The sequence below is a fragment of the Cibotium barometz genome, chromosome 23, assembly GCF_041138505.1.
Source record: "Cibotium barometz isolate CiBa-2024 chromosome 23, ASM4113850v1, whole genome shotgun sequence".
In the NCBI taxonomy this organism is placed as follows: domain Eukaryota; kingdom Viridiplantae; phylum Streptophyta; class Polypodiopsida; order Cyatheales; family Cibotiaceae; genus Cibotium; species Cibotium barometz.
This window is the reverse complement of record NC_141068.1, coordinates 54,397,990-54,410,397: the sequence shown is the minus strand read 5'-3', so window position 1 is coordinate 54,410,397 and position 12,408 is coordinate 54,397,990. Positions and strand designations below refer to the sequence as shown.

Genomic DNA, 12,408 nt, shown 5'->3' with positions numbered 1-12,408 from the left:
ATACTTTGTGTCTAGTTGTCTCTGAAGAACCAAGCTTAGGGTGAGAGAATTGTCACGTGCATCCCGCACTTGGATGCCACGTAGACATTTCTGTACAGAAGGTGCAGGACCTGGGATGGTGAACTGGTCCCATGTGAGCCCAGTCCGGGACGAGTCAGCCAAGGATCCATCTCAGTCGTCCGAGGTCAGGTGTGCATCGTCCTGCACATGAGTCCAAGGTCAGGTGTGCATTGTCCTGCACATGAAGCAGTGCCAGTCCGCGCTGTGAGTCTCCCTCTGGAATGATGTCAGATGTGCTGTGTATCTGGTTTGCAACTGGATGCCAGGCCTCTGTAGGCATGTAGGTTTGCATGTAGAGATGGGGCCAACCCATAGGGCTACCCCAGTGCGAGGATTTGCATTTGCATTCTTAGTGTGGGCATGGGGGAGGTATAGAACCACCCCCAAGGGGCCAGGATGGCCCACATTGTGCCCACCAGCCATGGCTTGGGCTGGAGGGGCTGTCGGCCAGCTGTACTGCTGCTGGACAGGCAGCCGACAGGGTCAGAAGCCCTACCCAGCCAGTCGGCCAGGTGTGGGGGGCAGTCCCACTCCCATGCGCATGGTGCCCAGCAGCCAGGATGCTGCCCCAGAATATATGCGCAGGCTGGACAGCAGTTAATCAAGTGTGAAAACATTTTATTAATTAGACACAGTCGTGGGGCTTCATGAAACAGGCCGACTGGAGACAAGGGGGAGTATAAATACCCAGCCCATAATCCATGTTTCCATCTCATAATTCACCAAGTGCTCCAAGCAACCAAGGGCCAGGACAGCCAAGAACATTGCTAAAGCAAAGGGGTGAAGGACTGAAGGTCAAGGGCAGGTTTTCCAGCCAAGAAAAGGTCAAGTACTTTGTATTTGTTTCAGATTTACATCATTCTAATAAAGCAAATACACCATCCGTGGTGGGGGCCCTACAGAGGGTAATTGGGACCCAATACTGTGTCCTCTCCATCTCCCCCTTCTCTCTCTATTTTTCTGCACATCGTCTTTCAGTTTGTGCGTTAATTCCGTCGCGAAAAGAGTGCTGTTTTCTGAGTTTTGAAGTACCGATCCTTCTCCGAAGCTTCCGCATATTACAGTGGTATCAGAGCTCACTTCAAGGACAAAGATTCAGCAAAGAAAACCAGAAAATTTTTTCGCTAGTGTGGTTGGTTTTTAGACGCCGGTGGACTACCCCTTTCGGAGTGACTCCTGTCCCTCGAAGGACGGTTGGTTTTTAGCCTCCGGAAGCCTCCGGAAGTCTCCCACACAGATAGTGGATGGTCAGATTGCGTTCCGGAAAGGAACTGCATTTTCCCGCTATGGCGAACTTCAGCGACGAGAGAGAACCAAAATCATGGGACCAGAGTGCACCAAGCAGCCCAGCTAGGGCACCCGGCTTGAGTATACAAGACATGTTCCAGCAGATGATGCGAGCAATCGCAGACCAGACAACCAAGTTGGATGAGCAGAAGGCGCGGATTTTGGCTCTGGAGGAGCGTTCTCACTCTCCAGCGTCACGTTTTCCATCTCCTCCTCCCTCTCCTTCCGTATCCCAGATACCAGATCCTCGTCACAGGGACCCTCTCGCAGGGTCACAGCCGCAGCCAAGCTCCTTGCTTGAGATGCAAATGCGCGCATTGGAGATTCGACAACGCGAAGACGACGCCATGCGACAAGTGGAACACGAGCGTTACCTCAGAGCTTTGGACGCCAGATTGACACCGGCGGCGCCCTCGAATCATTTTCCCGAGAAAATGAATTTCAGTAAGTATAATGGTAAACTCGATCCCACTACTCTGTATTCATGGTTACATCAATTTGAAGCTTACTTTGCCGCAGTTAGGAAATCAGATATTGACAAAGTGATCTTAGCCAGTTGGTACTTGGAAGGTGAGGCCATTCCTTGGTGGACTCAGTGGGCTCATGCCCACACCAGATCAGGTATGGCAGCTTATGGGTGGGACGAGTTCGTCCGTGACCTTAAGCAGCGGTTTTTACCGCCCCACTACCTTGAGCGACTCGAAGACGAGTTCAGGGGAGCGAGTCAGAACGCGCAACCAGTCCTTCAGTTTGCCAATAAAATTTCGACCTTCTGTCTACAATTAGGCTTATCTGATTCGGACAAGAAAGGGCAGTTTTTGTATGGCCAGACACGCAAATCCAATGGGAGGTGCGTATGTTTAGGCCAGCCACCTTTGAGGACGCACTCTCGCTTGCGCAGAGTGCAGAAATGAAACACAATGGTGGCAAGCCCAAGACTTCCCAGCCGGCTTCTCCCAAGGCTAACGCCTCGGGGGGCAAAAGCCAGAACCAGACGGGGTCTTCCCTAGGACAGAGCCCGGGAGCCTCTGGCTCCAAGAACTCGAACAATGCGTCTAAGCTTACTCCAGACCAGAAAGCGGAGGCAGGCAAGACAGGTGGCAAGTTGAGTGCTGAGGAGCTTGCTCAGTACAGGAAGGAGGGTAGATGTTACTTTTGTCACACAAAAGGACATACTTCTCGGGATTGTCCGAAGAAGCCTCCAAAGGCCGCCGCCGCCTCCACAGCTTCCGTGGTGAGCACAGCTCCCACACAGACCCCAGTGGCTACCCCTAGTTCTTCAACCCCCGGTGCTTCAGTTGGAGCAATTATTAGCCGGGAGCTCGAAGATAAGCAGAAGGGCGCCCATGACCAGGAGTATGAGCGCAACGAATTGCTCAAGTCCTTTGGCTACATAGGTGGCCAGAGAGTCGCTGTCTTGTTTGACAGCGGCAGCACGGAGGATGTGATCCCAGAAGAGGCCGCTAGGCGTGCCCGTTTCGAGCTGACTCCGGTGGACAAACAGGTTGAGGGTTTTAGCACAGGTATGACAACGAGCGTCAAGTATGAAGCTCTAGGTGCTAAGTTAGTCATTCAGGGCATAGAGTTTGTGCGTGACTTTATGGTTGCCCCTCTTGTAGGAGCAGACATAATTTTGGGTATCCAGTGGTTTCACAAGTTTCTTCCTGATGTTAAGTGGGACAAGCACACGTTCCAGATTGATCGGAATGTGTCAAACACCCCGGTGACCATTAAATGTAAGCCAGGTATTCCAAACTTTCCGCTCATAAGCCACTTGCAGGCTAAGCGAGCAGTCAGGAAAGGCGCACAGTGTGCGATGATTTACATCCAGGCAACCCAGACGGTGGCCAGTGCTTCCGAGAAGTACTCGGTTCTCCATGAAAAGTTCCAGAAGATTTTTCTTCGGGACAGTCTCCCTCCCCAGCTTCCCCCGTCCAGACCGGAGGATCACAAGATAGACCTCCTCCCAGGCTCGGAACCCCTGAGCAAGTTTCCGTATCGCCTTTCTAAGGCAATGGAATCGGAGTTGGACCGCCAACTCCAAGAATTGTTGCAAGCTGGCTTCATCCGCCCCAGCGTGTCGCCATTTGCAGCACCGATCTTGTTTGTCAAGAAGAAAGATGGGTCTTCTCGGTTGTGTGTCGGTTATCGTGCACTCAACAAGCTGACCATCAAGAGCAGATTCCCGATGCCTCGAATTGATTATATTCTTGAGAGGCTGAATGGAGCTAAGGTGTTCTCTAAATTGGATTTAAAGAGTGGGTACCACCAGGTTCGGATTGTTGAGGGGGACATCCCCAAGACAGCTTTCCGTACAGAACGGGCCCACTATGAATTTGTGGTCATGCCATTTGGTTTGACGAACGCCCTAGCTACATTTAACCGCATGATGATGCGTATTTTCCGGGAGTTGATTGGAGTGTGTGTGTTCATATTTCTGGACAACATACTCATATTTTCAGCTACAGTTGAGCAGCATGACATTGATGTGGAGAAAGTCCTTAAGTTGCTGGAAAGCAACGAGCTCTATATCAATGAAAAGAAGTCAGAATTTTATCTGTTCCAGGTACATTACTTGGGATATATAATCAGTGCCGAAGGCATTCGACTTGATCCGGCTAAAGTAGCCAAGATTGTTAACTGGGAAGTACCTCAGACTGCTTATGACATTAGATCATTTGTGGGTATATGCCAGGCATATTCCACCCACATTGACAAGTTTTCTGATCTCTCGGCAGACCTCACCGATCTGCTAAAGGGAGTGAAAACAAGGAGGCAAAAGATTCGAATGACTCCACTAGCGTTGGAGGCATTCCAGAACCTCAAGGTGGCTTTGTCAGAAGCGCCTTGTTTAGCCCTTGCCTCGTGGGACGAACCATTTCAGGTGATCACCGATGCGAGTAACATCGCAATTGGAGGTGTATTGCAACAGAATGTTCATCCAGTAGCTTACATGTCTCGTAAGTTACTGCCCGCCGAAAAGAACTACTCAGTCTATGATCGTGAACTCCTAGCAGTCATACAGGCCTTGAAACATTGGAAACATTTCTTGTATGGCCGTGACTTCGAGGTCCGCACTGACCATCAGGCATTGCGCTGGATTCAGACGATGCCAAGTGCACAGTGGAGTGATCGACAACACCGCTGGAGTCAGATATTCCAGCAGTTTGGTGGCATGATTGAGTACCTTCCAGGAAAGGCCAATCCAGTGGCCGATGCTTTGAGCAGGAAGGGACAAGTATCTGCGATTCAGACCACTAGACTTGACCTTGTTGGTACTGGACAAGAAGACATGAAGCACACGTACGCGGATTCCGAGGAATTCGGTACTCAGTGGGAACAGGCATTGGATGCCACAGGACCATGCCATTTTCTGATACGCGATGGTTGGCTTTACTACAAAGGCCGACTGTGTGTCATGAAATCATTCCGGGCAGCTCTTCTCCATGATGCCCATGACGCCATTACAGGTGGTCATAGGGGCATGAATTCGACTCTGGAGAAATTAGAACGGCAATACTATTGGCCAAAGATGAGGCGTGATGTGTTTACATATGTACAACGCTGTGACATTTGTCAAAAGGTGAAAGCTCCTCGTGGAAAGAAGATAGGGTTGTTACAGCCTTTGCCAATTCCTGAGGGTCCTTTCCAAGACATTTCAATGGACTTTGTCACAAATCTGCCTCCTAGTCCGAGTAAGCGTAATACACAGTGTTTAACTATTGTTGACAGGTTCAGCAAATTTGTTATGCTTATTCCTTGCAGGGCCAATGTGACTGCCGAGGATGTTGCCCAGCTATTTATTCGGCATTGGTACCCGATTGGTGGGATTCCTAGGACCATAGTGTCAGACCGAGATGCCAAGTTTACCAGTCATTTTTGGAGGGCATTGTTTGATAATTTTGGTACTAAGTTGAATTTTTCCAGTGCATTCCACCCACAGACTGATGGCCAGACAGAGATATACAACCAGTTGGCCTTTGATGTGCTGAAGTGTTATGTCCACGATCAGCAAGGTAAGTGGGAATCGTTTTTGCCTTTAGTTCAAGCTGTTTTGAATGACTCTTTTTCTTCAGCTATTGGCAGGACTCCATATGAGGCAACGTTTGGAAGGCCTTTCCAGTCGTCGTTAACCACGACGTCGTCTTCAGTACCGGAGGCGAACAGAGTGACGGAGTCTTACCAGGAGATCCTAGAGTCCGTTAAAGACAGATTGGCTAAAGCGCAAGAGGCCTACACTCGACAGGCCAATAAAGACCGAAGGGACATGAAGTTTTCGGAAGGAGATTGGGTATATCTTCGGATTATGAAGCAAAGATTAAAGTAGGTGGGCAAGCGATGCCCAAAGTTGTCTTTCAGGAGCTTCGGACCATTTCCCATCCGGAAAAAGATTAATGAGGTGTCTATGCAGTTAAAGCTACCTCCGAGTTGGACTATGCACGATGTATTTCATGTCAGTTGGTTAAAGCCATATGCAGGTCCACCCCCTTCAGAGGTCAAAGACGAAGCGGAACCAGACATCATTGATGAAGCAGAAGTAATGGTTCCAGAACAGATCCTTCTGCACCGTTTCAAGCATGGCTCAGGCCGAAGACTACGACAGTTCCTCACGAAGTTTCAGGACCGAGGAACTCATGAAGCGGTATGGCTCGACAAAGAATTTTTCGAAGACTATCCGGCATTATTGACGGATTATTTGGAGGCTATGCAGCTTCCGTCAAGTTAAGCAGAAGAGAATTGTCACGTGCATCCCGCACTTGGATGCCACGTAGACATTTCTGTACAGAAGGTGCAGGACCTGGGATGGTGAACTGGTCCCATGTGAGCCCAGTCCGGGACGAGTCAGCCAGGGATCCATCTCAGTCGTCCGAGGTCAGGTGTGCATCGTCCTGCACATGAGTCCAAGGTCAGGTGTGCATTGTCCTGCACATGAAGCAGTGCCAGTCCGCGCTGTGAGTCTCCCTCTGGAATGATGTCAGATGTGCTGTGTATCTGGTTTGCAACTGGATGCCAGGCCTCTGTAGGCATGTAGGTTTGCATGTAGAGATGGGGCCAGCCCATAGGGCTACCCCAGTGCGAGGATTTGCATTTGCATTCTTAGTGTGGGCATGGGGGAGGTATAGAACCACCCCCAAGGGGCCAGGATGGCCCACATTGTGCCCACCAGCCATGGCTTGGGCTGGAGGGGCTGGAGGCCAGCTGTACTGCTGCTGGACAGGCAGCCGACAGGGTCAGAAGCCCTACCCAGCCAGTCGGCCAGGTGTGGGGGGCAGTCCCACTCCCATGCGCATGGTGCCCAGCAGCCAGGATGCTGCCCCAGAATATATGCGCAGGCTGGACAGCAGTTAATCAAGTGTGAAAACATTTTATTAATTAGACACAGTCGTGGGGCTTCATGAAACATGCCGACTAGAGACAAGGGGGAGTATAAATACCCAACCCATAATCCATGTTTCCATCTCATAATTCACCAAGTGCTCCAAGCAACCAAGGGCCAGGACAGCCAAGAACATTGCTAAAGCAAAGGGGTGAAGGACTGAAGGTCAAGGGCAGGTTTTCCAGCCAAGAAAAGGTCAAGTACTTTGTATTTGTTTCAGATTTACATCATTCTAATAAAGCAAATACACCATCCGTGGTGGGGGCCCTACAGAGGGTAATTGGGACCCAATATTGTGTCCTCTCCATCTCCCCCTTCTCTCTCTATTTTTCTGCACATCGTCTTTCAGTTTGTGCGTTAATTCCGTCGCGAAAAGAGTGCTGTTTTCTGAGTTTTGAAGTACCGATCCTTCTCCGAAGCTTCCGCATATTATAAGAATTTTTGTTAAGAAACATGTTGAAGCTCATCGATACGAGCTTTTGGTTGTTGATGGAACATGGCTTGAAACCGCTGGAATGCAGCTTGTTGCTGTGCATTTTGCTCCTCCAAGGATTTGTTTATAGCCATCAATATGGAGGCCATCTCTTGATCATAACATTGTCCACCGCATCTACACGGCACTCAGATAATCTTGGGGCAAATGTGATGCCTGTGGTGCAGGAATTGGAACTGGTGCAGGAACTGGTTCGGGCACTGGAGCAGGTTTTGGGACGGGTACTGCCTCTGGAACAGGTTCGGGCTCTGGGGTTGGGGAATCGGGATTAATGATCACCTCTGGCTCAGACAGGGGTGAATCCGGGATGACAATAATCTCCTGTGAAGAAAGAGGATTCGCCGGCAGTTCGTCTTTGGGAACCTCATCTACATATACGAGAGATACAGAACGGGCACATCGAAAACTTCGTCTGTCATTGCACGCGCAAGATGGTGCTTGTAGATGGGCCAGCGCTGGAGGAGAGAGAGCGAACCTGGGAAGTGGCTGGCAGAATTCGTAGATGAAGCCACACGCTGCCGTTGGCCATTTTTTTAATAATTTTTTTTAAGTTATCTCACCAAGGGTGCCACACTTAATAAATTTGGGGCGGCGGGGCCAAATTTGCGCTGGCCGACCACTTTGTTTAAGTGGCTTGGGCTTAGTTTTTTTTTAATAATTTACGTTGGCAATCTGGCTACGTAATAACCTAGCGAAGAGTTACTCAACATCGCTAGAGGCAGCCAGCGCAAGTGTTTCCAACAGCCAACGCTAGCAAAAAGGCACAACCCATCTGCATGTCTCTTGGGGAAGGAGTGCCGCCAAGGTGAAGGGGTACCTGCCAGGCTGATTTGATGACCGTTCGCGTGAAGGGATGCAAACCCATGCACGAAAGGGCACAACCCGATGAAGAGGCACACGAAGGGCTACCAGCAGGAAATCTCTACACACTCACCGAGTACGCCACACACACATCCGTGCATCTGTCTTCTATATGCGAATTGAGAAAGAAGGTTTAGGTTACCTCATACTCGTAGATTTGTATGTACCATCTTTCTTCTACTTCCATGCAACTCCGGGAGAGGTTAAGAGTGTAGCGGGGAGGGTGAGAGCCTCACAACCGTCGGGTCTCGAGAAAAAATTTTGTTCTGATATCACTGTGAAGCTTTTATAGCTTTATTAACATGATTAAGACTTAATTAATAAACATAAGACAAATGCTACAGGAAAGACTGAGTTGTTTGCATTGAGACAAGGGCCTTTCTTAAATAGAGGCCGAAAGGGTACAAGTGAAGAGACACATCCTTGGGAAGGGGTGTGGCTCTTGAATCAACGGTTATGTCCTTTGGACTTAGGGGTGTGTCTTTTAATGAATAGACATGTCCTTTGATAGTGACCCATGTGTAAGGGTGTGACCCTTCACAGGTGTCCTTTCAGTTAATAAGAGATTAAGGAGTAATTAAGGAGAGATTAAGAGAGTTAGTCACAATACTGACACAAACTCTCACCAGTGCTCATCAAGTATGGTCAAAATTGGAGGATCTCTTTGCACGAGATTCATCGATGAGGGTAGTTACCTTGCAAGGATAGCTCTACGGTTTGTTATTCCCTGAAGGCAGTTCCATGCAGTCTTTTCTCATGAAGGCCAAGGTCATCCATGACCAGTTACTGGCTATGGGTGCTGCTTTGTCCTCTTCTCAGCTGGATGCTCTTATTCTCACCAAGCTTCCTCCGGACTATGATGTGATTTCTCGATCTTTGCGGTGCCAAGTCACATCCACTTAGTTGGATTTTGATGATCTAACTCCCTACTTTTGGAGGAGTCCGGACTATGATGTGATTTCTCGATCTTTGCGGTGCAAAGTGACATCCACTCAGTTGGATTTTGATGATCTAACTCCCTACTTTTGGAGGAGTCCGTTCTCATCTCACAGGGTAAGTTGAAGGTGTCAGCCAACAGTTCTGACCAAGCACTTTCCTCAGTTCAAAAGAAAGGTCGGAGTCGCTGCTTTAGTTGTGGAAAAAAAGGCCATCTATCCAAAGATTGTTTGTCCAAGAAGAAGGACAAGACCAAGGGCAAGGCTTCATATCAGAGAAAAGGCAAAGACACGACCCAGGATAGTGACACAGATTCTAGTACCGCTTCTAGGGCTCCCAAGGCGCTTCCGCCTCAAGAGAACCCAAATGGTCTACTTCTCTAGTAGACATGCAATTTCCCTCCATGTGCTTCCAGCCAAAAGAGGCTTGTGGAAGGGAGAGGGGACTGATTGCAGCTCCACTTATTGGTGCATGGGATCATGATTCGGAGTTCCAAGCATTAGACATCTGACAGGACATGGTTATCTTTGGTACAGCAGAGATTATGAACTGGATCTGTTCCAAGTTCATTGTTCGAGGCTTTTCGGACATGATGTGTTTCATCCACTGTTGGGCATTATGGGCGTGGTGTGTCCAACAACTCATCATCTATTCTTGGAATTCACTGCACACTTGTGTAGGAATTCGTGGCCAAGCAAAGTTCCTTGTTGTTCGTGGTGGCATCTTGTTTCGAGCAAACAGGTTGGCGGGTGCTCTCTCCAAGGTGATTCCAGTATTCGCGATGCTGGAGTTGCATCCTCATCGACTTATCTTCTTCCAACTCTTGCACACTATGAGCTACAAAGGGGGTGTTAGAATTTGTGCATCTTTGTGTTTTGGGACTTCACCATTTATTTTGTATTTCATACATTTTCTCCTATTTATTTTGTCCAGGGCCAGTCGGCCAGGTCCCTATTGCACTATATAAGGAGTTCCCTATAATTCTCTCCATCGTCCACTTCCCTTGCACATTGTTCAACACTCAGTTGCTGGCTATTGCCATTGTAAAGCTTTAATGCTATTATAAAAGGTGATCTTTGTCCAACTCTCTCAATCTCCTTTGCACTCTCTCCTAAGTTACTGTTTATGCTTCCGCCTGTGCTATCTCCTTCATGGATGAGAATGAAATTTCATGCCTACAGCCTGAGACTACTAATCCTTATGAATATTGTTGTATGATCATGTCATATGCATCCCCAGCGTGGATGCAGTCATGCATGTGCCATAATACTGGGAAAAAATGAAAGATTCGATGAGTCTTGGCCATTTGTGATCCTTAATAGAGGCCATAGTGGCTTTGAAGATTGGGGATACGAACATAGAGATTAGGCACACACCTATGAAGGGTTTCCCAAGTCCCTGAGGCAAAGGCCTATAAGAATGACAGGCTGGGAACATGTGGCGTAATGTTTGAACAGCAAAGAAGAGCATATTTTGGCATAGACCAAAGCTTGAGGCAATTTTGGACAACATTGGTAAACCATCTGCAGGCTCAAGAATCCCAGGCAGATGCCCTGGGACTGGGCACGTAACGAGGGAAAAAGGGGGAATTCCCCCATCCTACTGCAGGCAGACCAGCTGTTCCTTGCTGATAACTAACAAACGTGCATGCTTGCACACACATATCCACCATTGCTAACAGAAATGTAAACAGAATATAAAATTGAGAAAACAGGAACCTCCTGATTGTTAAAAACAGAATACTTTTACGCAAAATATTCATACCTAATAATCATATACTTCAAAGAAAATGATTGAGGGATGTACCGGCAGCAGATCCAGTCTCCTGACTTCCATCCAACACGACCGCCACCACCTGCATCTCCAGAGTTGTATGACAATCTTGAGCCTCTGCTTCCTGAGTCATAGCCGCCACCCCGTCCAGAATCATAATTTCCACTCCTACCATTTGCACCGCCTTCATCCTTTGCCACTCCACACTTAAAGCAGCTGCTCCTGCTTGCAAAATTATGGGCTCCACAGCTGCTCTCCAGACAGTGCCAATCCCCGGGTCTCACATCAGACCCCCCATACCCAAAACTTCCTCCATAGCTTCTATTACTGTAGTCACCGGCTCCATAATTACTCCTGTAATCACCTCCATGATTGCCCCTGTAATCACTGCCCCCATCCTGGTTTCTACCATAGTAAGACCCTGAGCTACCCCCTCCTCCACTGTTGTAACCAGATCCGAAGCCGTATGGCCCGCCACCACGCCTTCTGTAATCACCCCTGTCATCCCCCCTACCTCCATACCCATCCCCTGGCTTCGACTCACTGCAACGCTGGCAGGATTCCCGCCAACTAAAATTCAAATGATCACAGGACGAGCAGTTCCAGTCCCCTGGCTTTCGGTTCATCTTGGGTTGGCGTCAAGTGGTTACAAAGCACCTGTGGAAAAAAGTATATTGTTCAAGAGGGCAGGCCATGGCCATGAACACAGGGAAACAGGCGGGAAATGTTGCTAATGAAAATTTTCGAAAAGGGCATGAATAACCAGACATGGCATGGTTTACCCGTTTGGGTATGATGATCTACTCCTAAAATGAGTGCAGATTATTTGACGATTAAGGAGAGTTTAAAGGGGCTTACTTGACAAGGTGAGCAGGGCGAGGGCGAGGGCGAGGGCGAGGGCGAGGGCGAGCGATTTGGAAACTGCACCTTCTCCTCCGCACGCTCTCTCTCGCTCTCTCTCTCTCTCGCGCGCACACAGCACAGCTCCTCTCAAGTTCAAGAAATTTAACTCCCACTCTAATACATCACTTATATATCGTATGCTGTGAGTCGAGTTCAATGGATTCCAACGCTTAAATAAAAAATTATTGTAAGGTTATCCCCATCACAAAGGTTATCAGGTCCATCTCATTAATTAATTGATTTTCTTTTTTTACTCATTGTAGCCCCTATTCTCCGATTTGTAACCTGTTGTTTTGCTTCAACAAATTGACTTAAGTGCTTTGAAACTACTGGATAGTAACAAAATGCATACACACTTTTTGGTACACTTACAATGCGTACATGTATAAATATATATGTTTATATAAATAATATAATCACACTTTCATGTGGATGGAGAGTATGTACCCTTCCTCTAAGGCCCAAGAAACGTGCCCTTTCTTGGAACAATCCTTTTGTTCTCATAGATTTGTTTCAGAATAAGGAGGATACATAAAGTTATTTTATATGTAATCACAATCACAATTGAACTCGTAGAGATAAACACAATAAAGCCAAAAAAACATAATTGAAGAAGTTACATTTATGTTAACACCTTCTTAAATGCAAGTCCTTCCCATCTGTAACGCCATTAATTTTATAACAAATCCTTCCCATATGTAACACCATTGATTTTATA

The 12,408-nt window shown here is 47.9% G+C and overlaps 1 protein-coding gene across 5 annotated transcripts in view; it reads right to left on the bottom strand.

Annotated features, from left to right (window-relative positions):
• LOC147626102 (RNA-binding protein involved in heterochromatin assembly dri1-like) overlaps positions 1–11,829 on the bottom strand; it is a 48,371-nt gene extending 36,542 nt beyond the window's left edge. For all 5 annotated transcript variants that reach the window (XR_015268784.1, XR_015268785.1, XM_086817663.1 and 2 more), the window contains exons 1-2: positions 11,646–11,829; positions 10,821–11,444 (exon numbers count right to left, since the gene is read on the bottom strand). Coding sequence is in view for 3 of the 5 variants with exons in the window: in XM_086817663.1 (XP_086673789.1) it covers positions 10,821–11,413 (593 nt within the window). In the remaining 2 variants the exon portion in view is untranslated. The remainder of the gene's footprint in view (positions 1–10,820; positions 11,445–11,645) is intronic.
• Between the last annotated feature and the right edge of the window lie 579 nt (positions 11,830–12,408).